At 43.4% G+C, this 26,528-nt stretch overlaps 1 protein-coding gene and 1 long non-coding RNA gene across 5 annotated transcripts in view; one reads left to right on the top strand and one right to left on the bottom strand.

The window, feature by feature from the left end:
• The window catches only part of Nrp1 (neuropilin 1), a 151,645-nt gene extending 132,393 nt beyond the window's left edge, over positions 1–19,252 (bottom strand). The window contains exons 1-3 of one of the 3 annotated variants that reach the window (XM_034522281.2): positions 18,593–19,252; positions 17,694–18,228; positions 13,949–14,123 (exon numbers count right to left, since the gene is read on the bottom strand). In XM_034522281.2, coding sequence (XP_034378172.1) covers positions 13,949–14,123; positions 17,694–17,766 — 248 coding nt within the window. In that variant the 5' untranslated portion in view covers positions 17,767–18,228; positions 18,593–19,252. Of the gene's footprint in view, positions 1–13,948; positions 14,124–17,693; positions 18,273–18,592 lie in introns of those variants that run through there. The other 2 variants (XM_034522280.2, XM_076916069.1) reach the window with 2 other exon arrangements.
• An 87-nt stretch (positions 19,253–19,339) lies between these two features.
• Positions 19,340–23,877, top strand: LOC143435027 (uncharacterized). Of its 2 annotated transcripts, none has more exons than XR_013104998.1 (2): positions 19,340–19,939; positions 20,866–23,877. It is a non-coding gene; the product is annotated as an uncharacterized LOC143435027 (long non-coding RNA). The 2 variants fall into 2 exon arrangements; XR_013104997.1 differs by having other exon boundaries at positions 19,936–20,075.
• The last annotated feature ends 2,651 nt before the right edge of the window (positions 23,878–26,528 follow it).

Raw genomic sequence — 26,528 nt, 5'->3', positions numbered from 1 at the left:
TCTTCTCTTTTTTTTCCCCTTCCCAGGAACCAGATGTATAGAACCAGGAAACCCACAACATATAGCTAATAGAGGCTGAGTGAGTTAGTCACACTGTATATTTACAACATTCACACCACTAGCTAAGCATTTCTCAAGAGAATGACAGACAGACACAGAAATGGCACAGTATAGAGCAGCTGAGGATTTGGCAGGTCATGTTTTGGTTTCTGTCTCCATGGAAACACAAGTCCCTCATCCGTAGCACTCCGTTATGTAGCTGCAGATATGCAAGGGTATGATGACACTGAGGCTGAGTGTATCTGGATTTTTGTTTGTTTGTTTCTTTGTTTTGGTCATTGGTTTCTCTCTTTCAAATAGATACCAGAAGCATCTGAAACTATCCCAGATGGAGACACCAAAGAGCTAGTGAGAAAGAACCTTTCTGGAGCTAGAGGGACTTTTTGCTCTTGTAGGTGGAATTGTGCACCTGCCTGTTACTACACTGCTACAGAAAGGTTGAGGTGTTATCCAGATATGTCAGTTACACCTGTAATCCCAGCACTTGGTAATTGAAGTCCGAAGGGCAAGAGGTCAAGATTATCATAGGCTTCACCTCCAGTCTGAGGCTCTCTTAAGCTACGTGAGATTCTGTCTTAAAAGAAAGGGTGAGATGTGAACCAGGGTGAGGTGAATGCCTTACTCTCCACCTTAGGAGACATTCCAGCACAGCCATTCTTAGGGCTCACTTAGATTCTGTTCCTGTTATTTCTTTACCCAGGATGCAGGGATTCCATTTTACTGGTCGGTGTGAGCCAATGGCCTTTTAGTTGGGAGTGCAAACCAGGCCACCTTCTCTAACAGAGACGCTCACATCCAGCACATACAGCTGCCAGATAGAACAGAGGCCCTCAATTATTTGTGTTAAATTTATGCATAGGTGGTTTGGATATGAGCCCAGACATGAACTAACAATACACAAGGATGACTGAAAGGCACATACAGTCAACAGGGCAAGAGAGAACTCTGATGTGTCTCAACAGAGTAAATATGGGGAAAGTGCTTTGGGGAGGCTGAGGTAGGAGAAAGGAGTATAATATGAGTGTGACAGAAAAAGGTTAAGAGAGACTGCAGGCACGTGGTTCTGAGACATTTCAACTGGCAAGACTTAGGGAACAAGCAGAGACCACAGTACAGCCCAGAGACTCAAATTTGGGGAAACAGAGATGAAGCAACAACAAGAGAGAGAGAGAGAGAGAGAGAGAGAGAGAGAGAGAGAGAGAGAGAGAGAGAGAGAGAGAGAGAGAGAATGTTGGCTTGGGCAGTATAAAGTGTGATTCTTCCTTTATGGAAATGAAGTCTTCTAGGCAGGTGTCATCCAGAAAATTGGGCAAAATTAGATTCCAACAAACCAGGAATATTTGGCGTTAACTAGGCCAGGTGGCTGAGATCAAAGAGGTTCTTCAAAGAGGATTCAGAGCAGCTGGAGAAGGCCCAGCCAAGCCAGTACTACAACACAGAAAAGTGGTCACCATGCGATAGATGAGAGGAAGAGATGATTGTATTGATGTTGAACAAAGAAATCAGGTCCATCAGATGAGAAGATGGCCCAGTCAGTAAAGCGCTTGCCTCGAAAGCATGAAGACCTCAGTTGGATCCCACCTTTCATGTGAGAAGTTGGACATAATTCTAGTGCCTGAGAAGAGAAAGGAGTTGGGTTTCCGGGCTCCCAGGCCAACCAACCCAGACTAGTCAGTAGACTTTAAGTTCAATAAGGGACCCTGTCTCTAAATCAAAATGATGACCCTGGAAGAATGACCTTGGAGGTTGACTTTTAACTCCACATACCATTGCACACACATATGAACAACTCTCTCCAGACACACATAAAATAAATTAGGACTGTGTAATGACCAATAGTCTGAAAAGTCATGGAGAGTAGCATTTGAGTCCATAGAGACTAGAATGGAGCTCTGGCTTGCAGCTGGCATATGCACAACTCCAGGCAGTGGCAGTGAGAGGAAAGCTCAGCTTTGGGAAGGCTGAAGCAGGAGTGCCCAGAGCCGGTCAGAATACATATTTAAAGGGTGACAGTACCCAAACAGAATTCTTCTTTTCAAGAATGGGAAAGTCCTACAGAATCCCTTTGACTCAGGGGTTCCCACCAACAAGGAAAGCAAATTTTTTCAACCTGGACTCCCAGCCACACCTGTGTCATTTCAAATGAAGTGAAGTAAAGTCCTTTTCAGGCATTTCAGATACATTTCATGTCTTCAACATCTGGTCATAATGGTGATATGGGAACAGGGGCTGGAAATAGTCACCCTGTCTATCATCATTCCAGGGACTCCCTGAGAACGTGCTCTTCCAAGAGGTTCCCTTCACCTCTGAGGAATCTGATGAAGTCAGAAATGAAGAAAGGAGATGGCAAAGCTAAAGGATGTAACCGAGTATTAACAGGGGGAGTGAATGTATGGTATAAAAATCCATGAGACTATCGGTCACAATGGTTGAAATGGCTTGTCCTTCCTGCAAAATGGCTCTTGCCTTGGGATTTAAGCACTGGCTGGTTCACTCTCTGGGCCAGGCATATTTCCAAGCCCTCAGGGATACACAGGACAAGAAACACACATGTTTTTATTATCAAGTGTGTGATATTGAGATACCATCTTCCAGGAGGCATTCTAGCAACTCCACCCGTCTGATGTTTAGAGTCTGATGAGAGCCCAATCACTTTTTCATGACCATGGAGAAAAATTCTTGGGGCTGTCTCGCTGCAGGTACGCACGACTCTGGAAATATTTGTCTCCTCCCAAGGATGTGGATGTTATTGTTTACAGTCTGAACTTATTTTAAGGAACAAAACCTGCGGATGCACTTCCTGCCCGAGTCATACCTAGGCTTTATTTAACATTTGTCTTGTATCCATCAGCATTGTGTTCCTGAGATAGGGGAGGAAGGAAGACTGCACACTTCCAGAAGAAAAGAGGCCTCAGTGAGGTTCACCGAATCTCACATCCATGGGGAAAGGCATGGAAGTTAGAAGTTAGAAGGGGACTAGCTGGGAAGATAATGTATGAACAAAGACCCATTACCATCTATAACCAATATATGATACTTAAATAATTGGAGGACTGGCAAGATGGCTCAGCAGCTAAAGGTGCTTGCTGGAAAACCTGATGACCTGAATTTAATCCTTGGAACCCACACAGTCGTAAGAGAAAACTGACACTCACAGGCTGTCCTCTGGCCTTCATACTCACCTCATGACAGGCATGTATCCACCTGCACATACATATAACTACGTGAAACACAAAATTTAAAGATGAAGGAAGCTGTGCCTATGAGATGTCCTCAGACCTCCCTCACAGTAAGCAACCTGGTCCATTGTTTCATCTCCCCATGAACACAGGCTGATACTGTCAAAGCAGCATTGCTAACTGTGCTATAATCACACCATTCACATATAATTGGGACCCAGCCCATATGAACTATCTCCTGTCTCGCAGATGGGAATGAATGGCTGAGGGGCAATTATAACCCTTGGCCTCAATTCTCACCAGAGCCTTTCCTCATAGGGAACTGCCAACACGGTCCCCTGGCAATCAGGAATCCCCAGCTCTCAATAATGAACCTGCACATACATCAGACATGAGGTGAGAAAGCTAAGGAGGGAAACAGAAAATATGCCTTGAGACTGAACCAACATACACGGTGTATTGCTCAGCACGGCCCAGAACCATGAACAAAGAACTTGGCATTGGGAGAAAGCCACCGGAGGGAATATAAACACTAAACAAATAGTAGAAAGAGGTACCTCAATAAAGGAGTGTCAGACCAGAATGGCAAAGCAATAGTGAGGGAGAGGGAGTGAGCACCCAGATTGTTTGATTAGTTGGAATTTGTCATTTTTGTGGTCTACCATGTTTTCCAAAAAAGATCATCTCTAGAAACTAAAACTTTTACTCACTCTATTATTCTATCTTTTTCTATAACCATATTTAGGAAATTAATATCTACTTCTTCAACTTATCTAAAAACAAACATCACCAACCCTTATCGAGACCATGTGAGCACACTCCTCAGAGTGGGGCTCTGTATCACCGTCTTATCTTTGTATCAAGTATGTTAATTTGTTCCATTTAAAATGGGAAAATTTATATTTTTTGAAAGTTTTAGATTGATATTTTTTCCTAAGACTAAATTCTGGTTGGGAAAATTTATATTTTTTGAAAGTTTTAGATTGATATTTTTTCCTAAGACTAAATTCTGGTTTGCATCATGTTTCTGTAGTATCTCAGCCCTTAAAGCACCTGTTCTGTTCACAGTATCTGTTTATGATAGAGTCAGCAGAGATCTTGCAATGTTACATGAGAATCATGGCTTTGGCCATCTCTTCATGGTCTTCAGAAACTTAAGATTTGTAGAATGAGACATCAGGAGGGAACTGGAAGCTCTCCTGTGACAGGCCAGCCTGTCACCAAAGTTGTAGGAAACACCTCTGTCCTGATTTGGCTGCTTGTTCAAAGTATCTATCCAGATAACAACAAAATACTTTACAGGGTCTGTTTTTTCTCATAAAACTCCTCTGTCATAGGAAGCGAATGCCTGGGCAACCATTCTCCCCTAAGATCTTCCAGGACTACATTGGAAAATAAAAGTATAAAGCATGGTGAATAAGGAACTATGAGGAACTTTTATGACATTTGCCTGAAATTAAGTAAATGTATAGTGTTTACAAGGAAATGTGGCCTTTTTACTTGGGGTCTGGGACTAAATATGCAGCTGGTACCTGGATCATCCATCTAACCACCAACAGTATAAACTCATGCCATGCCTGGCCTGGCTACCAGATTTGGGCAAAGATTATAGTAACATGTGCTTTGTGTTCAGAAACCACCAACCAAAGGCACCAGAATTTAGACACCTCCACTATGGCCTTCATTCCTAACTGATAGCAACTTTGGGCAGACTAGGAAATCACCAATCAGCCCTCTGAAGGATTCACAAGTACTTTAAATAATTGAAAAACTCAATCTTTGAATTATTGGGTTTATGTTTAAGCATTTGCAGGAGATGGTTCAGGGAAGAAATGGCTGGTAACAGTTCAGAAGTCTTTCACACAAAGAGCATGGCCCAAATGTAGCTTCTGCTGCAATAGCAGCAGTTAGATTTTTGGTATAACAGGTGAGTATTTGGGCATTTAATTTGCACTTCTCTGACTCCATGTCTGTGGTGTTTAAAACAGGTGAGAGGAAGCAGTGGGATCACATGCCAAGAACATACACAATCAGGGTGAAGCTGTGAAAGTCAGAAGTAGCCAAGTTGCTCTTTACAAGCAATCTATAGTGATGTGAAGGAGCAGACTAGGGAGTTGGCTCAGAGGGGAAAGTGCATGCAATACAAGCTTGAGGACCTGAATTTGGATCCTCAGCCTCCATGTGAAAAAGCTTAGTATGGCTGAATGGGATGGGCAGAAACAAGTGGATCCCATGCACACATGAATACACATATGAATGTGAAGGAGAGGAGGCTAAAAGCCATGTTGAGCAAATAAGACTCAGTATTTACTACTGCGTCAGGATGGAAGGAAGCTTGTTATAAGGCCAACATTTCCTTAGTGGACATGAATGTTTTTAAGCAATTGAGTTGACAGGAGCTAAGAGATGATTGGTGGTTTGTTTGCCTCTGTTTGTTTGAAGAATGTAGTCACTGTGAGCAGACACACTGCTTCCTGGGCTCTCTGTAAATTGTCTGCATCATTTCAGCCAGACGACAGCATTAACTGACCTAGATCCTAGACACAGGCCATCTGAATACAGGCTAGCTGGATGCCCATTTCTGTGAGGAGCTAGAACAGCTAAGTCACTGCTTGTCATATTCAGAACTACTGACAAACACCCAATTAAGAGGCATTTGGAACCTGATCCGAACACTAACCCCCCTCTCCTCACCCCCAACAATTATCAGCGTTGATGAACAGGCTACTGCAATTAGTGAAGTTTATCTTTTACTCTCCTTGTGCACATGTTCCTGTGTGAACTGTTACTGAGGAACTTCAGCATATGTGTGTCCACCAAAGGGTATGATAGAAAGGACAGAACTGAAAACACACACAAAGCTGAAGGCAAATGTCTGCCCTGGTTCTTTCTCAGGCTCCTGTTTTCCCAAAATAATTCTGGTTGGGAGCACTACAGACTTGTTGATTCAGCATGACACAATTTCAAGTAGCCTACTCCTTTAGCTTCTAATGAAGTTAGGTTTGGATGTGTGTGCACACATGTGCACATACATATAAAGGTCAGAGCTTTGACTTCAAGTCTTTTTAATTGTTCTCTTCATTCATTCATTCATTCATTCATTCATCTGATTGTGTGTGTGTTAGGTGTGTATACTACAGGTATGTGCCAATGAATCCAAACAGAAGCCAGAAGAGGTTATCTGATATCTTTCTCTGTCTCTCTCTACTTTATTCCTATGGGACAGGCCTCCAGATTTTGGCTAGGTTGGCTCTAAGAACTTGCCAGTCTCTGTCTCCCCACTACTAGGATTGCAAGGATATGCCTCCATTCTTAGTGTTTTTACTTAGAATCTGGCAACTGAATTCGGGTCATGAAACTTGTGTAACTTCATCCACTGAGCCATCTTTCTACCCCTGGCTGTTTCTTTTAGATCACGCAAACATCTAATACAAACCTACCTTGTCACATTCAAAACACATCACTATCAAGTGTGAGTACTTATACTAAAGATAACAAAGAAAATCCTTTTTATTAAAGACCTTGTGCTCTGTTTAAATTAAATCAGTGCTAATGGAGAAAAACTCAAAAGAAAGTAGAAGGTTGTTACCTCCTCTCAGCTATTTGTAAATAAAATATAGAAAACACCCTAGCAATAAACTCCAAGCCATGAATTTGCTATAGGCCCTTAACTCACAGGCTAACCATCTCAAATTAGTTAAGAAAATTAAAGAAGGACTGGGTCTAAGCCTTGTATTCCTAAATGTATTATACAGGCACAATGCCTATGGGGGTAACAATAGTCATCTCACTTTTATACTAATAAGAAGCTCGTACCAATGGAAACCTTAAATTTGAAATCAAAGTAAATTTTGTACCATTTAAGAAATTATAACTTCATCTTGATAACAATTATACAGATTTCTACCACTAGGTTATGGCTATGAAATACATCCTAGCTAATCTTCCCTGTTCCAACAGAACCACTACTTTTCCCTAGAAAGACAGCCTAATATTAACCACTTTAGTCCCCAAGCCCAGGGCATAGGGGCGCTGACTCTTCATTAACTTCTTCAAGCTGATTACAGGCGTTGAGATATTAGAAGAGAGAGAAAGAGAGAGAAAGAGAGGGGGGACATGGAGGCAGATGTTCATGTGTCTCCACCAGTCAAAGATAGTTGATATATCTAGGTTGGGTATTGGGTTACACTTCTGATTGAGCATTACCAAACTTATAAAGCCTTTGATTAACATTTTTAAAAAATTGTATAAAAGCAAAAAGGAAAAGGGGGCATGGGATAGGGGTTTTCTAGAGAGGGAAATTGGGGAAAGGGGATGGCATCTGAAATGTAAATAAAATATCCAATTAAAAAATAAAATAAGAAAAAAAAAGAAAGTAGAAGGTTACTTTACCTGAGTAGTACTAGGGGTGCTGCAGGTACTGTCCATCAGTGCCCAAGATGGCTCACTCCTACTTTCCCAAGACCTGTTCACTTCAACTGAGCTTGACCGTACCCCCTTCACATTGCTCATAAAATACCGAAGAGTCACCCAAGATCAAAACCAGAAGTGATAAGATGATCCATTAAAACAAGGGAAGAGGAGCCAGGGAGACAACTCTGTTGGTACAGTGCTTACTATACAAACATGAGAACTGAGTTTAATTCCCACCATCCATATGAAAAGCTGGGCCCACAAACGCAGTGCAGGAGAAGATGAGAATGGAGGGTCCCTGGAACTCACTGGGCAACTAGTCTAGTCAAACTGCTGAGTTCCAGATTCAACTTGAAAGAGACCCTGCCTCTAAAATGGAGAGTTACTGAGGAAGTCACCCAGCAATCATGTTTTGTTTCAGCATGGGCATACATACATACATGTGCACATGTACCTCTCCCAGCCTCAAAACAAACAAGAGAAGAGTTTTCTGAATTCTCTTTGCAAAGAAAGTAGATCCAGATGGGAGACTTTGTGTTTGTTATAAGGTATCTGTTAATATATTAAGTAAGATAAGACATTTCCACATTAGCCACTGGGGAAAAATGAGCTGAGTTTTCAGCAGGACAGAACTCCTTATCAGAAGGGAAAGAGTGTATCTCTGTGTAAATGTGAATGTTCACATCTGTGTGTGTGCATGATGCCTGTATGTATGCATGCCCATGTCTGAGTGTGTCTATGTATGTATGCACATCTCTGTGTGTCTATAAGCGTGTACATGCTCATGTCTGCTCAAGTGCATGTCTTTATGTGTGCATGACGATGTGTGTACCCATGTCTGTGTGTATGTATCTGCATTAAAAAGAAAGCTTTTGTTTTAGTCTGAGTAACACTAAAATGTTAAAGGAGAGATGGAGGGGCTTGTCTCAGATGTGCTCTTCCTTTCCCAAACACACATATACCCACGTAAATACAACACAAGCACACATATACACACAAACAATATATCAATACAGCTTTTAATATAACCATCAAAACTCAAAATTGACACAAAAATTCATGCTGAAGAAGGAAAGGAAGGAAAAATAAAATCAGAAAGTATTGCTCAGGTAAACAAAAATGGGACTTAGTCAATAAATGGCTTTGTAAAATTATGTCATTTAAATATGTAAAATTACATAATTGTAAAATTATGAAATTTAATTTGCAGGGATAATCAGATTTAAAAACAAAGGGCAGATTAAGTTTTAATAAATGAGCTTGTATTCCTCGAAAGTAAATTGGATCAGTGGTGTCTCCTAGCTTGTAAACAGTTAAGAAAATTTAAAAGTAGAAATAAGGAAACATGGTGTGACTTTGTTTATCAATCTTTCCTCCCCCAGATTTGACTATTATCTCTAGTTAATCATTGTGATTTCTATGGAGTTATAGGAAAGGTTTTTTTTTTTAGCTGCATAGAATTATGTGCCCATCACTGGTGATGCTGAGAAGATACAGTAGAAGTTAGAGAGGGGAAAACATCCTCATGAGTTAAGAAACCAAAGTGGAGTAGGGCCTCGTCCATAAAGACTCCATTGCGCCTTTCTCCAGCTCCACCTTTGTAGGTTTTTTTCTTCTGCAGCCTTACATTACATTCATTTTTCCTAATGTTTTTAACCCAATGTCTGTGAAATTTTTATTGCTCCCCAGATAAAGACATCCGATCTGAATGTAACCACACACCTCTCGGCTCGGCAGTATTTGTCACAAACCATTATAAATTATCATGCCGATAGCCCGCATTGCTGGGAAGTCAGAGAAGTTTCATAAATCCTAACTACTCTGTCAATGGTATTCTTGTTTATTATACAGAAATAAAGTTTTATGAGACTCAAGATGTCTGCCTTTACCACTGAGGGAAGCCTTGGAGCAGTGAGTTCTGACCAGTTCAACAATTCCAATGTACAATGGACTTTTCTTTCTCAGAGATTCTCAGCTGCTCTACTTTTAATGGTGCTTTTAATGCCTTCCAAACATGCAGGATTTTGTTGGTGTGAAAAGGAGAAATTAGCATTTCTTCCATCTCCTCAACACCTTCTCCTCTCAGAACATCTAGTGTTGTCTCTTACATCAATACAAGCACATCCAGCTGGAAACCCTAGCCCCTTGTTATCCTTGAAGACAGATGCTCTGCTGTTCTGTTCATTGATTGATTTATACTACACCTTGTTCAATAAAAGAATGAAAGAGATCATATTACCCTAGTTTCAATGTTTTTGTGTAATGAACCCAGTTGAATGGTTGCATGTAAAAAAAAAAAAAAAAATCTCAGCCACCACATCTACATTCATTTTCCCCAAGGACTGGCCACCATGAGACCCTAACCCTTATTAGTAAAGTAAGCCCACAACTGAATTATGAACTAGCTCAGTTTTAGTGTCATTTACATGAAAAATCGCATGATTATATTCTATATCATCAGAGTCATATAATGGCTTTTACATAATTACAAGCAAAACAATGAAAACGTCAAGAGATTTTTCCCTGCCAATCTGCTTGGCCAGTCTAATTACATGTCCAGCCCTCCCCCCTAGGAACAAGAAATGCTTCCTTGGGTCTCAAAGACATTTCTCTGCAACAAATGATACAAACATTGATTTCTTGCTTGCTTTCTCATGGTGAAAGTTAACTGTACAAATAGTGGCAATTTCAAGAAAAAAATACGGTTTGTATTTATATGAGAATCAACCCCATTACAGGATCAATACATTTAGTTTGACATATGTTTACTTTCACATTTCCAAATGTTCTAACAATAACCAAATTGTTGATGTCACAGTCATGATGAAAACGTCTTGGTGGAGAGATTTTAGCTTCTCAATGATTTCACATGAGCTCCCTCCCTTCTTCCACTGGTAACTCAATAGCATTAGCACACACATCATTTTCCTGTCTTTAGACATATACAACGGGGAAAGAGGGAGAAATGTAAACTATCTCAACTAAGGGGAACATGAACAACTGGTTTGTTTTCTGAGACAGGGTCTCATGCATCTCAAACTTGTCTCAAGCCAGCTGTGTAGCTGAGGGAGAACTGGGAGTCCTGATTCTCTTGCCTCTACCTCCCGGATGCTGGGATTACCAGTGTGAATCACCATGATCTACAGAGCTTCACAGGGAGTTCTTACATAGAGAGAGATAGTACTGAACTGTTTTATAAATGTTCTCATACAGTCAGAAGACAAAACAACACAGGCAATTTCTTAAAGAATCACTGTGTGTTCCACCTTCTCAGATAATTCTGAGCACCTGCAGATGTTGAGGTTATGACTCTGAGCACATCTTAATAAACAGCACTGACTGCCACCCTCAATAGTGACCAGAAACCATGTAGGACCTGGAAATATGAAGGAGGCCATGCTCTCCCTGTAACGTTTTGAAGTTCTTCATTGAGAAAAGGGCCACCGTGGCCAAACTTTAGAATGAGGCACAAAGGCATTTCCCATGAGCAGAATCTCCCTGCCTTCACCAGAGTGAGTAATCAGCTTTTAAATGCTGGTGGCTTCTTCTAGGGCAGGGAGTCTGAGCTGTGATGATTAAGAGATCACTTTATTCTGCAGCAAACAAATAAAACCCATAAAAGAACAAAACCTCCCCAAATCTCACCACCACAGAATCTTTATGGAAGCAATCTTTTCTTAAAGCTGTGTGTACAGTGGATGTGTGTGTGTACATGTGTATGAGTGTGTGTGTGTGTGTGCACGCGCGCGCGCGCACACACATACGTGTGCGCGTGCATGTGTGCCTGCCTCTGTCCCACAGTGTACATGGGGAGGCCTGAGGACAACTTGTAGCAATAGGTTTCCTCTTTCAACCATTTGGCTCCCAGCAATTGAACACAGTCACTCAAGCTTGGCAGCAAGTGCTTCAATTACTGAGCCGTCTTGCCAGCCCGATTGTCTTTTTTAAAGAAGGAAATGGACAAGAAATGTGGTCCCCAACTCCTGTTACATTCTACCCTGTATTACAAAAAATAACCATGCAAAGTTTCCCATTCATCATTTCCTGCCATCAAATTCTTGAGGCGGCCTGTGTATGCATATATTAGTATACATATCTCTCTGTGTGTACACATAACAGTTTATCAATTAGCATTGCTCCCAAGCTTCTACTGAAGGATGCCCTGGGCTCAGCAGAACCATTGCTCTCAGAATCATTGCTGAATACACATCCCCCTCATTCCCCTTTTTTGCAAGTGTATACGAGGTGACGTCACACAAGAAGTTGGAAACTGTCCACAGTGGAACGTTCAAGACTTGAAAATGAGCAAAATCATAAATCAGGACCTGATCTGCTTCCTCCTCCGAGTGGCTGCTGGACATTTGTTACCACAGCACCTCTGATGACTAGGATTACTCAGAGCACTTAATTCTGTCACACAGTTACATGGTCATAATTTCCTGGTCAGAAATTGATAAACGTGAGCTTACTGAAATCTAAGAATATTTTATTTTGAAAGGAATCATGTGTTGCCAGAGTTTCTTGAAAATATTTCCTATAGCAGTTTAAACACTGTCAAGATGTAAAAATATATACAACAACACAGTATCTAAGTTATCTACACTATTAGCACTGTAACAATCACCATAAAGAATATTAATAAGCTGGGTGTGGCTCATTGATAGAGTTTTTACCTAGCATGCATGAAGCCCTAGGTTTGACCCCCAGAACTTTCAAACAACAATAATGGAAACAATACCCTGAATTCTAGAAGGCACTGGAACATTCTATTAATTCTACAAGATATTGAAAGTCAATCCAGGGGTTGGGGATTTAGCTGTCTTCAGCTTAAAAAAAAAAAAAAAAAAAAAAAAAGACAACATAAAAGTAAACCCAATGCTGGGACTTGGATAAACCAGGATCAGAACTCAGTCCTGTATGCCAATCATTCAAAGACGTATCTTCTGTTTATGAATTTCTGCTAATTCACTGGACACTAGCAAGTTGAATAAAGTAGACACCTTGATACCGTAACTAGAGAAAGCTGGTTGTCACCACACCACAAAATCAACAGATTTCTGAGTCCTTTGTACAGGTGGGAAGGTTTTCATATCAGTTCTCTACAAAAGAATAAAAGGATGCAACAGAGAAGCTTTCATCATTGTACACACCTGCAACATGGCTAAGTTCAAAGTAAGAACTGGCCCATGTCTTCATTAAGATTACTATTCAAGCTCAATCTGGAGACGGAACTCCTTAGAGTGCTTGAGGGTGAGATCATGTGGGATTATGTGGGCAAGACATCAAGAGGTGGTCCTGGATGAGGAGAGCTTCGAGCTATGAAGTCTTCAGTGGTCTACCTCATATGATACAAAAGCACAAATACCACATCTATAACCAGGATTTCCACATAAAGAATAAGGACATCATTTAGATGCTCTCTACAGTAAAATGTTATTGGGATAATAAAACTTGTTATAGACCAATATTTAATAACTTCAAGTTGAAAGAGATAGACAGGTAAGATAGATGAGCTCTAACCTGATACACACCTAAGTTCTCATTACATTTGTACATTAAAAAAACATTTTCATAAACATTTCCACAATTAACCTAATACTTAAAACTCTTAAGCTCAGCACAGTAGCAATTGTCTGTACTCGGGAGGCGGAGACAGGTGGATTTCTAAAGTCAAGTCAGCCGGAACTACAAAATGAGTTCCTGGACATTTGGGGCTACATAGTGAGATCCTGTTACAAACAAATAATCAAACAAATCGATCAAACAAACAAAATAGCAACAATAACAAACCCTCTAACTCACCTTATATACTTTATGACCACTCACTTTTTTCAGGTCAAACTCGATACAATCTTTCAGATCAGAGTGCTGGGGAAGCCCCTGACACAGAGCTACAGTCCCAAGCCGTGAGAAATACACTTCTAAAATCATTAAATGGGCCACAGATTTGTTTAAAAAACACCCAACTCCACCATCTGCAGATCATGTATACTGGTGACCCACAATACTTAAGAAAACACAAGCCTTTTCTCAAAACCCTTTCCAGAAAGAACCACACACCACACATTTCTTAACAAAAGATTTCCCAAACCAAACGTGTCAACAAAAAGAGGACAAACATTTAAACACAGCCTGACATATTGGGTGAACTCAGCCACTTGTAACTTCATCTCCACACCACTGACAATTGAGCTCATCTAAGTCCGGACCGCTCATTTATTTTCTCACACTCACGGCACAGATATTAATGACCACTAGATGGTGCTGTGGTGCCCTGTTCAAACTCCCTCACTTACTTGCAGTCTCTGTCCTCCAAATCGAAATGTGGGTTGAAGTTGATCATGATTCTCTGGTAGGGCTCCGGAGCTTGGATTAGCCATTCACACTTCTCACTTGGATGGTAAGAATTAGGGTAACCGGGAGATGTAAGGTACCCTGGGTTTTCAATTTTTATGGTCCCGCCACACTTGTCTGGAACAAAAATGACATTTTAGTACATCTCTCCCCTGCAACCAGTTGAGTCTTCTAGCTTTACATATGCACTGACAATTAGCAAACATTCTGTCAGTTAAGAGAACTCCAAAGTGTCCCCCACAAGTCCTCCATGTGACCCTAGACACAAAGTACACCACACCACCAAGGAACACTCTTTAATCTGCAGGAGCATGACTTTCACAGAAAGCCTACTGTGATCTGAGATGCTTTTCCCTCCCACCCAAAGTTCCTTCCAAAGAAAGAGGTCTTCTAGCATTAAAAACATTAAATCCCCTCAATTGATGTTAACACAGCCCCCTGGGAGCTCCTGCTAGACTTAATTATCTTCCAAGAAGTGTAATCACATTAAGGAACAGCTCTAAGTGGAAGGTGCCTAAAAGATGCTGTGCCACTCCTTGCAAGTGGCTTTTTGATGATAAGCCTGGTCAGTGTCATTGACCAGTGGGGACTGTCTTCCAGAACTTTGATTGGCCTGAAGCCTAACCTCCTTTTGTTGTTGCTTTATCTGCCTGTAAATCTAAGTGATTTTGAGTTATCTCTGCTTTTGAGACTCAAATCAACAGAGAACAAAGTGCAGCTGGTGATGCAGAAAGAACTCGGCTTTACTTATCCAAGTTGCTCAGCCTTGGAGACCAGATCAAAGCAATGGGGCAGAAAGAAAAATAAATAGCCACACGGCATTAATTCTAATTACTGGATGTTAGGGGAAGCCCAGGCCACTGAGGTCTAGGTATCACAGATGGTGAGCTACATTTTCACATCCCGGGAAAGAGAGGCTTTCCAGTCTGCAGCCTTTACTAAAAAACAAACCACCATCGTGACAAAAACTCAGATGCTGAAGTGACTCTCTTATAGCTAAATAAACCAGACGCTGGGCTGGTTTACAATTCAGCATAGATCGCTGCTGTCACTCTCTATTATGGGTTTCACACAGGAGAGCCACAGCCTGCAAATGCCACCCCATTTATTGATGCTTAATTTTAGGCAATAAAAATTTGGTGCATAAACTATGTAAGAAGTACAGGTATGAAACATTGAAATATATAAGCCTATCAATCACAAACATCCAGTAATGGTATATATAGATTTTAATATTACATCTAATAGATTCCCTGTGGAAAGAGAATGGCATTCTTTGCTCTCAGCATGAATTTATAAATCTACGGAATTTTATTACAGGAAAACCAGGTCAAATGGAAATGAAAGATGAAGTGCACATCAAAAATGCATAAAGCTACATGCATTACAGAAGTCATTTCCCATAAATTAAAAAGAAGACAATATAAATTATGTTGTTTTCTCCAATTGCTAGATGTTTCTGGCTGTTTCTTAGATTGGAGGGGGTTGGTCCTACAGATTGTCTTCCCATTGGCTTTTAAAAGCTTTAGGTCTTCAAGAAGAACTGATATTGCAACCAACACTCAGAATCTCAGCTAATGATGTTAGCCAGCTGGGTGGTGTGATTCTGTGGAGGCTCTGGCATTATTTTATTTTGTGCAGAAATCTTGGAGAGTGACCACTCCCCTACCCCCCACCCCCCAGCTCATTAAGTCTCTCCAGTTCTGTGTAGCCACCATGACATCTGTTCGGAGAGTGAAATAAAACAGTCGACAGATAGTCACTTCAGAAGACAGTGAGGTGAGGTTGGTACTACACCAGGGCACTTTAATCGGGGACTTCTGAGAAAGTGACAGTGTAATAAGATAATGTGGACTGCTGGACTCACACACTCTGTTCAGTCTCTCTAACACTTGATTAGGAGAGAGCGATTCCTAATGACTGTGGACCATTAGTCCTAAATAAGGTTAATGAATTAATTTAGTAGACACTTACTGAGAGGAGGTGGATAAGGTTTTAAGAGGACTACAAGCTTACTGAGGCATGTGCTGGCCCTGGCCACCTCAAGCATAGCAATCGGGTTTCAGTTGAGTGAAGTCAAGATTCTCAGCATTCTCCACATTTCTGCTAAGAAGATTAAAAAGTGTGTGTGTGTGTGTGTGTGTGTGTGTGTGTGTGTTGTGTTGTTCAGAACAACACAAATCCTAATGTTCTTCACATTGGCTATCATGATCATCTTTTGGTTACCCAGACATGGCTCTAACCCAGTGTTGTTCTCAATTTGTGGGTTTCAACCCCTTTGGCAAATCTCTTTCTCCAAAAATATTTACATTACAATTCATAACAGTAGCAAAACTACAGTTATGAAGTAGCAACAAAAATGATTTTATGGTTCGGGGTCACCACAACATGAAGAACTGTATTAAAGGGGTTGCAGCATTAGGAAAGTTGAGAACTACCACTCCATCTTTAGGCATTATGAAGGATAACCATTTGAGGTCTAAACATTTGAGTTCTTTTGGTTAGAGGAAAAAGATATTTCCTCCCCTGCCAGAGTATAGAAGCACTCCACCAACTCAGGTTCATTAACAAATTGAACTCCACATTCATGATTTTTTGAGTGTTTGGCTTCCCTTCCAGAGTATATAGGAAGATGCCGCCAGCCAACTCGAATTCATTAATAAATTGAATTCCAGCCTTGTTCACAAAAATTTTGCATATCTTTTGCGAACACTGCTTGGTACCTGTTGGGGGAGATCTATAGTTGAAATCACAAAACCTGGGGAAAGCACATTAAGGAGATTAACTTCTATCATAAAGGAGTGATTTAAATTCTTCCTGGTAGAGACCTCCGCTCTCAGCTCTTATTAAAACAATATACCACAATAAGTAGTAGATGCACTTTTCTCCTAATTACTTTGATTGAAATCTAAGCCAGACAGAGTAAACATTTAGCTATTCGTTAATAATAATGTTGAAGATCTATAGTTCCTATCAGCCTTGCCGAGCCTTCAGTACCTTTCCAGGGGACGGGAAACACATTTGTACCAGATCCCATTCTAAACACACTCTTTAGACTCCAGGGCATTGTTTATACCCAGGACTGCCTTTCATTTACTTAACAGTGAGAGGTTTTAAAAGCCAACTGGAAGCTGCAACAGGGTTACGGATTCTCAGATACGCTGGTACCTCGCACTGAACAGATCCAAAGCCTTTATTGACAGTGCAACTTTCATTCATACTTCAGACTGATCACAGACGGTTTACAAAGGCAGCAGAGAGTTCCAGCGCCAAGACTGACCGCTATCTCTTGGTGTCGCCCACCAGAGGAAACCGAGAGAGAACCAGGAAGTTCTCCCGGTGAAGTGTTCATTAACTCTCAGCAGCCATCAGATTTTTGAAAGGGAGTCTCATTTAATTGCCTCTGGGAGGAAACATTATTAAGATAATTGGTGTGCTGATCTGGGAAGGTAGGCAGCCCTGCCTTGAAACAGAGACAGGAGAAGCCAGCAACCAACTGGAGCAGGGAGCCCAGGGTTTGTGGTCTCCCTGCCCCAGACGCCCTGACTTCTCCGTTCCTTGCGCAGGCAAGTTTCCTGCGCCCAGCAGCCGTGCGCGCGTCCCGTTGCTGGGGTTGAAACTCCCTTGCCCGAGGGAACCGGGCAGCCCGGGGCACTCCGGTCGCTCCCGCCTCCGGCTGTCACTTACCGCTGCGGAAAGCGCCCGCCAGGGCGAGGGCAAGGGCGAGCGTGGCGCACAGCAACGACAGCCCCCTCTCCATCCTCCTTCTCCAAGCTAGTCCCCAGGCAGCCGCGGGAGAATACGATTGCGCGGACAAAAACCCAGCAAACGAGAATCTTAACAATCCGAAACGCTCTTAAATCAGCCTAAGAACCATAAAATCCTCAGCCGGTCTTGGCGGGGAAGGCTAGCGGCGAGGCAATGCCTGAATTCGCGAGAAGCGCGTCTCTTTTTGTGTCTCAAGTCGCCTGCATCCTGTCATTTAGCTCCGATTTCCTCTCCCTTTTCCCACACTTGTTCCTCTTCCAGGAGCCACTGCCCGGGCCATGTCTCAGGAAGAAGAAGAAGGAGGAAAAAAAAAGAGGGGAGGAGTTGCGAGGAGGAGGGGAGAGGGCGGGCGACACACCAAAGCCAATTTCTAGAGGGAAAGAAAAAAAAAATCCCGCTTGATTCTGGACGGGTTGGAGCCGAGGAGCTGGCGCCCAGAGGAGGTCCGGGTTGTCTGCGGGAAGGAGAGAGAGCAATGAAAGGATGAGCGGGAGAGCGAGGACTTTCTCCACTGGCACCCGCCTCTCTCTCCGACCTCCCCCTCCCTCCCAGATCCCTTCCCTCGCTTCCTCCCACCCCCTCCCCGCACAGCTCTGCCAGTGATTGCCTGGCTGGAGATTCGGAGACACAAGTTTCTCTCTGCGTGCTTTCCCGGTCGGTCCTCTGGGCTCCCCATCCACCCGATACCCTGCTGTGCTCTCCGCGGGAAGAAGGTCACTGGGGAGCGGGTTGTCTGCGCCCATGGCGCAAGGACGACACGTGCATGTGTCAGGAGGGACAGTACTAGTGGTACCAGCCCCAGTGACCGGCTAGTCTACCTTGGCACCCCAGGACTGAGCTAGGCTGCTTCTGTAGGCGAGGATCCCGGAGCCAGGGAGTTCCAAGAGCCCGGGATTAGCTTCTACTTCACGGAACTCCAAATCCCTAGGCACTCGCGCCCCCGGCGACGTGGATCGCGCAGCCAGTCCCCGCTTCTACTTCCTGGGTGCCAGCCTGAGGTTTGGGGCGGGAAGCAGCCAGGAGCTCCAGTACTCTCCGAGAAGGACTGTAGACAAGAAGAACGCCTGGCTGTTTTGGGAGACAGGTTGTTGAGCCTAGAGAACTGCGACCGTGTCTCTGCCACGTAAAGCAATAGGCAGACCTTCTTGGAGCACGGGGCCTGGCTGCACCCGAATAAGGCCTCCTCGCTGTGCATAAAGGCGAGGCTGGGTACACACACACCCCATTCCCACCCCGACGCTGCAGGCTGCATTGTTACTCGAGATTTGGTGCCCTCTCCTTTGGGGTTACATGAGCCCGGAGGATGGATGGTGGCGCGCCTTTCAGCTAGGGGGCAGCCGCCAACAATTGCAGACCAGCCACGTAGAACTCCAAGAATCTGAATCAGGGGTCCAGGGGCCCATGTCTGTGCACCCTGAGGGAAGGACAAGACTGGCAAGAATCCCTCGTGAGAGTGACAGGATGATCTTTGCAAGGGTCTCCTAGTGCCAGGTTTAGATTACAGGCAATTGCGTCTATGGTCCTCCAGCTTCACCAGCCACCCATAGAAAAGGTGCGTTCCCGGCGTCTGCCCAGTGCCCCCCTCCCGTCTCCCACGTCGTCCGGTTCCATCTTTGAGGGCTTTCCGAGAACTGCAGCAGGTGGTGTTTGGCTTATGAATAGCAAGGACACCCAGGGACTTAAACTGGTTGAGGCCTCTGATCAAGTGCGTATACCGGGCTCAATGCCCTCCGAAGGAGCTGGTGGATAAAGTGAAAAGGTCATACGCCTTCTGGGAAGTGGCATTTATAGACAGACACACTGCCACCACAGAGACTCACTCCTACCTGGTGCAAAGGCTGGCAAAGATTTAGGAATGCTGTCAAGGAGACTCTGGTCAAAGGGTTTGGCTGAAATCTAGGGTCAGTCAGGGAGAAAGGACGCCCCGGTCACTGGTGCCCATGCCCAGGACTCTGCGCTGGGTATGTGGGCTGGGCACTGAACTGAATGAAGCTTGTGCGTGGCGCGGAACTCTAGCCTGGGCTCCCACGCAGGACCCACTGGCTCTAAAGTCCAGCCTTCTTTCAGGCCCTGGTTACCGGGCCCCGCCTCCAACGCAGCTTCTCCCTCCCCGCCCTGCCGCTACGCCACCCCTGCGTGCAAAGAGCCAGCCCTGGAGCGTCTCGGTTAGTCGCCACTGGCTTTCTCTTTAGTTCTCCGACCCTTTGGAAGTCCGGGTGGGTTGGGCGTTCCAGAAAGCTGGGAGTCAAAACGCCTGAGTTGAGCGGAAGGGGCAGTCGCGAGGCCGTTGGATCTCTTCAGGCAAGGTCTAGGCGATAGCCGCGCCCAGGGCAGAGCTTGGGGGAACGAGAGTGGCAGCGGCGGCGGCGGGGGGGGGGGGGGGGGGCTGTGAGGGGGAGGCCAGCCCTGCGGGGGGGGGCAGTCCTGGCGATCTGCCACCGAGAGCGCGTGTCCCCGCCTCCCTACGCCAGGCGTCTGGCGCATCCTTGCCAATTCCAACTGTGCTGGGCAAGCCTTAGACTCAGGGTGACCCCGAGCCACCCTGGTCCTGGAGTCCAAGGGACAGGCGCCTCGCAGAACTTGGCTAGTCGATATAAAAGGGAAACCAGGCCAAAACTGTGGAGATCCAGATCCTTGTCTCTTTCCAAAGAGGAACCCTAATGCTCGGCTTGCCCAGACGAAGCCGCGTTTAATCAATCTGCCGTGGGTGGGGTGAGCTAAGGGGCATACGTGGGACACTTGAATGATCAACTGGTGGCCCTGGGAGGGACAGTTCCCCATATCCAGAAACAAGGAGGGGGGAAGGGCTTTGAAGCTTGGGGGACCAGTGAAAGACTCCTGGTTTTCTGGCTTAGCCCCTAAATTCTCTCGACAGCTTTTCTTTAACCTGTAAGGCATGCCCTGTGTGACATACTTAAAACTCTGTTTCTCATTTTCCAAGACTAGGATTATCTGAGGCTTTCCTAGATGCCTTTTTCCCCCCACAGTGAGTGTTTCAAAATGGAGCCCAGCCACCCTAATTAATATTTGTGAGGTAGTATGTTGGTCTACTGCTAACTGTTCTGGCTAACACCCTTTTCCTGTGCCATAGGATTCCACCAAGAAGAGACAGGCCATTTCAGATACCTGCAATTCTCCACCCAGGGAAACAGACTGGCTTTATAGGAGAGCAAGTGTGAGACAGAGGAAGAATTTGGCAGTATTCCTGGCTTGATTTTATTTTGGTCTCCTGCAGCACACATTCCTCTTCTTGATATCACAGATCTGCCTAGGAGACAGGGTCTGCTTCCACCTTCAGGTGATTTATCTATCTGTTGCCCTAACGGTGTTGGATAAAGGCTGTCTGTGGTCAGTACCACCTCAGGGGCTACTAAGGATGAAGCCTGTTTGAGCATGGCCAGTATGAACTAGCTGTAGAAACACCCTGCTCCCTTCACTAAGTCACATCAATTTGCTAGAAATAAGAGGAGAGTCATGCTTCCAGAAGGCCTTTGAAGCCATGGGGATGGGTCTAACACCAGGATCTCAGTGTTGCTCAAAACCAAATCAAGTACAGTCGAGATTATGCATTGTGTTGTTTTTTTCAAGTCAAACCTATGGGTATAGAAAAACAAATAATTCTTAGGAGCTAACCAACATCTGAGATGGAAGAAGAGAAACTTGGAAAGGATAAGAAACTGTGATTTATAACCACGTTCGGTGGTATGGCGTCGCACTCTGGAGCAGGAGGCAAGAGGATCAGGATTTCAAGGTCAGAGTGAGTTGAAGGTCAGTCTGTGCTACCTGAGACACTGTCTTCACAAAATAAAGAAACTTTAAAAAAATATCCCTTTGAGTCTGGAGAGATGGCATTGTGGTGAAGGGAAAGTTCTGTTCTTTCAAGTTGAGTTCCTAGCACCTACACTGGATAACTTAAGACCACGTATACCTACAATTCCCAGGGATCCAATACCCTCTTCTAAACTCCACAGGCACTTCCACTTACATGCATATACCCAGACATATGTACACACAGTTAAAATAGTTTAAAAATTGTAAATGAGACAATTCCCTTAAAATGATACTTTTATGAAACAACTGTCATCCAAAAGTCTCTCAGGCTCCTGCTACAGGTATATCTGAATTTGTGGTAGTGGAAGAAATGTTTAATTTTGTTTCTTTTTTAAAAGTAGTTTTTAGTACTTTTAATTGTGTGTGTGTGTGTGTGTGTGTGTGTGTGTGTGTGTGTGTGTGTCTGCATGTGGTGTGTATAAGTGAGTGCAGGTGGCCACAGACCAGAGTTGCCAGATGCCCTGGAGCTGGAATTACAGATGGTTGTTAGCTGCCCAATGTGGATGCTGAGAGCTGAACCTAGGTCCTCTGGGAGAACAGCAAGTGCACCTAACCTTGGTACCATCTCTCTAGCCCTCGTTTCTGTTTCTCTAAGTAGTAGAGAAACGGATGCTTTCTAAAATCTACAGGATAAGGTTTCAAAGCAGTCTTTGTGACCCGAATATTCCCTGACACAGGTGGACAGTGCTAGATTCTGAGTCCTGCTGGTGGAGTCACAGCCTTTGGGGTTAGATTTTTGAAAACTGTATTTAGTCTGAAACAGTAACCAGCAATTAATCTGCCTTCCATGAACTACTTCTTAGGGCAGGGGTTGAGCCTGAGACTGCCTGAGTGAATTGCCAATGTGCTGGGATCACAAGTTTTGAACCACACTACCTGACTGAATTCTCTCTAAATTAGGAAAATAAAAACAACAGACAGAAACACTCAGCAAGCAAAATTAGAAATAACACTAGAGGGAAGGAATTCAAAATTTTCCAAGGATCAAGCAAAGCAGAGGATTGGCTACTCAAAGTCTTTGGTCACATAATTCCATGTGACTAAAGAATAAAATGTTTAACAGAATGCTGAAAGATCAATAAAAATTGTTATTAAAATAAGCAGTCAAAGGCTCAAAACAGGACTGCTGATATATTACAGTTGATACAATGCTTTGCTAGCATGAAAGCTAGGTTCAATCCCAGCAGCACACAAAAACCAGGCAGAGCCAGGCCTACCTACAATCCTGGCACCCTGGATGTAGAAGCTGAAGGATCCAGAGTTCAAGGTCATCCTTGGTTATGGGAGTTTGAAACCAGCCTGGACTACATGAGATGCTGTCAAAAGGAAGAAAGAAGAAAGAAAGCCTCAAAACATAGTTAATAATTGTTTAATCTATCCCAGAGTAACTTAATTTAAAAAAATTTCACCACTCTGGCAGTTGCATGGAGAACGGGTGGTCTGTAGAATAAGGGAAGAAGATGAGTTTTGACATACTGTTCGGAACACACAGTGGGAAGAAAGGGGAAGCAAGGAGTTCATGCAGTTAGAGAGTGAAGCTAACTGGACAGGCAAGTTGCTATGGCAACAAAGGAGCAGGTGTTGTCAAGAATGACCCAGCAGGACTCAATCCTCCATAACTATAGGGGTCTTAGTGGCCACATGGGCATGAGCACTGAAGAAGGCTGTCTTGGAAAAAAGTTGGACTTTGACTAGTTTCAATTTCTGCCCCTTTGAGGCAGTCAGATGAATTTGTAATCCAGACCATTACTTGGCTTTGAGGTGATGAGTGTATGGGTCACTGAAGTGTGTAGTTGGTGGCAGTGAAGTGGCAGGAAGGATGACATTGTGAGGGGACAGAAAAGGAAGCCATAGGCAGAATTTTTCACAAACCTGTGTTATTTATTTTGGAACATGGGGGCCAGGGAATGCACGCTTGTTTGTTCCCACTGTATTTGAGAGGGAGGTGGGTATTCTCACTGGCATGGAACTAACTGATTAGCTTAGGGATATTGGTATCCCTGGTCAATGAGCCCCAGGAAGGGGATACCAATGTGGAGACCCTGCTAAACAGAAAGAATACTATTTTCCTGACTCCACTGATGATTTTATAAGTTTCCATTTGGGATTAGGAACACATGGTATATCCAACATTTTCCCTGAACACTGGACTGGTTTTTCATAAAACTCACAACAATTTGCTTAATTCATGGTGTATAGTAGTACAGAATTGTATTATTTCAACTTTCATGACTCAAAAAGGATTCTCAATAAACGTCTGTTGATAAAACAATTTTTCTGCTATTGTTTACAATAAATAAATAAATGTGTCTGGTGATATCCAGGGAATATCCCCTTCTCCACAGTCATATAGCTCTTCAATAATAATAATGTCTTTAGTCTCTATACCCACATTCTCTTCTTTGTTCATTACACTCTTAAAGATTGCTTAAGATGTTGTTGGCCTTTACAAGAGCACACACAGCACGCGGTGTTGCTTGACTCCATCAAACAGCCAGAGCATATCTCCAGTCTTGTGAGGTCTCCATTCAGCAGCATCATGGGCCATTTTTTCACAGATAAGAGTGACTTTTAAAAACTGTCATGCAACAGTCAAAGCAGCTGGCAGACTATCTGCAACCACTCTTTCCTTAAGCCCCATTTCCTTCCATTTGTTATGTGAAGCCATTAAGTCTAGAGCATCTTGTTTCCTTTGTGAGAAGTGATGCATTAATACCTGTGGGTTGGTTTCCAGTCACAAAACCAGCACCATCTTGAGGGACCTGTAATGCCACACTAAAAAACAGATGACACAAAGCGGTCGTGCAGAAAGAGCAGGCTTCCTGGAGCGCTCATATTTTCAAAGCACAAGAACAAGTGAGCTTTTGGAGGCCTGTTTACATAGCACTCCACCAGGAACTGGTGTATGGACAGCGAAGGAAGTTCTTTGGGAAGGGCTGGCTCTGCACTTTCTTGTCTTCATTCTCCCAGAGACAGTTGGACTTGCAGAAATCAGACAGAACAAACACGCAAAAGCAGAGATGACACAGTGTAAATATGCAGGCACCAAGACAACGTGTGTCATGGACGTACTGAAGACTATAAGGCAGCCCAGTAAATCTCCTTTACTAAACAGTGTATGCCTGAATTGTCTTGGACACTGTTTCTGTAGCTGAGAGACCAAACCATATTCCCACTGGCAATAAATAAATAAAGGTTACTTCTGGGGACTGAGAAATGAGAAAGAAAGAAACAAGAGAAAATGTACCATGCAAGCAATAGGCAGGGGCAGAGCCAGACTTCCAGGTTACAATTTGCATCCTCAGAACTTTTTAAAACCTAAAAAACAAAACAAAACAAAACACAAAAAACCCTATTCGTGACTTTTTTTCATAAAAATATGTGGGCTGTGTACAGGGTTGTGTGTGTGTGTGTGTGTGTGTGTGTGTGTGTGTGTACATTTATGCATATTTGTACATACATATGGACGTCCAAGACTGACAACAGCATTATTCCTTTATCCATCTTCTCCTTATATATTGATGTAGGGTCTCTCACTTGAACCCAGACCTTATTGATTCAGTCAGTCTACCTACCTAGCCATTTTTTCTTCAGGGATGCCCTCTTCCTGCTTTCCTCATGTACTAACGATGCCATCCTGCTGCGTCTACATGGATACTGGGGATCTAAATTCTGTTCATAATTGCTGGCAAGTGCTTTCTCTGCCCATCTGTGACTTTGTAGGTTGAGTAAATGGGTTGAGGCATGGACTCATTGTAACCAGACATGCTTATGATGGTTCACGTTGATATCCTGATGACATCTGAATTCATCTGTAAGGGAATTTCTAGAATGAATGAACTTAGGGTAGACCCACCTACTCTAAATGAGAGCAGCACCATCCCAGACTGGGATCCTGGATAGAGTCACATGAAAAAGTAACTGAGTGTTTGTATTCATCTGTCTCTCTCTGCCTTACACTCCAGCTACCAGGCCTTTCCAACACTCCTTCCCCATCATAGACTGTGTCTGAGAATGGTAAGCCAAAGTAAAGTATTCCTTTCTTAAGTTGCTTCTTGTCACATATTTGATCATAGTAACAAGAAAAGCAACCAATATAATAGCAAGATTTACTCATAATCACACAGATTTCATGCTATTTGTAAATGCAAAATCACACCTTACTGATTTTCAACATACCTTGGACCTTGGTTTTAGAATGAATGCCCTGAGCTTCAGAACAGTTAGTTAGAACAGAACAGAGGCAGACCAGTGCTGATAGCTGTGTTTGATGTTAGTCTTGACCATGTTGAGTGTGTATCTTTTACTATGTAGCCATAAGATAGTGAACTTCACATCACATTTAAGTGGAAGCGCCTTGTAAATTCCAGGGTACAGAGTGAGTGGTAATCAGGGTTTGTTGCTGTGTCTTAAGAAATACAGCCTAGAAGGCTGGAGAGGTGACTCAGTGGGTAATGTGCTTGCTATATGAGTATGAGAACTCTAAACCATTGTGGTTTGAGTGAGAATGGGCCCTATAGGCTCTTATGTTAGAATGCTTAGTCACCAGGGAGTGGAGCTGTCTGAGAAGGATCAGAAGGTGTGACCTGGTTAGAGGAAGTGTGTCACTGGGGATGGGCTTTGAGATTTCAAAGTCCCATACCAAGTCCAGTGTCTTTTTCTCTGCATGCTACCTGTGGGATTAAAATGTAAAGCTCTCAGATATTGCTTCAGTACTAAGCCTATTGGTTTCACACCATGATGATCATAAACTAACCCTCTACAACTGTAAAGCAAGCCCCTAACTAAATGCTTTCTTCTGTAAGAGTTGCCTCAGTGTCTCTTCACACCAACAGAACAGTAACTAAGACACACATATTTTTAAAAGCCAGGCTTTGTGGCACATACTTATAATCCCAGTACTAGAGAGGTTGGAGATATGGT

Source organism: Arvicanthis niloticus, chromosome 18 (genome assembly GCF_011762505.2).
Source record: "Arvicanthis niloticus isolate mArvNil1 chromosome 18, mArvNil1.pat.X, whole genome shotgun sequence".
Lineage (NCBI taxonomy): Eukaryota > Metazoa > Chordata > Mammalia > Rodentia > Muridae > Arvicanthis > Arvicanthis niloticus.
This window is presented reverse-complemented; position numbering and strand designations above follow the sequence as displayed.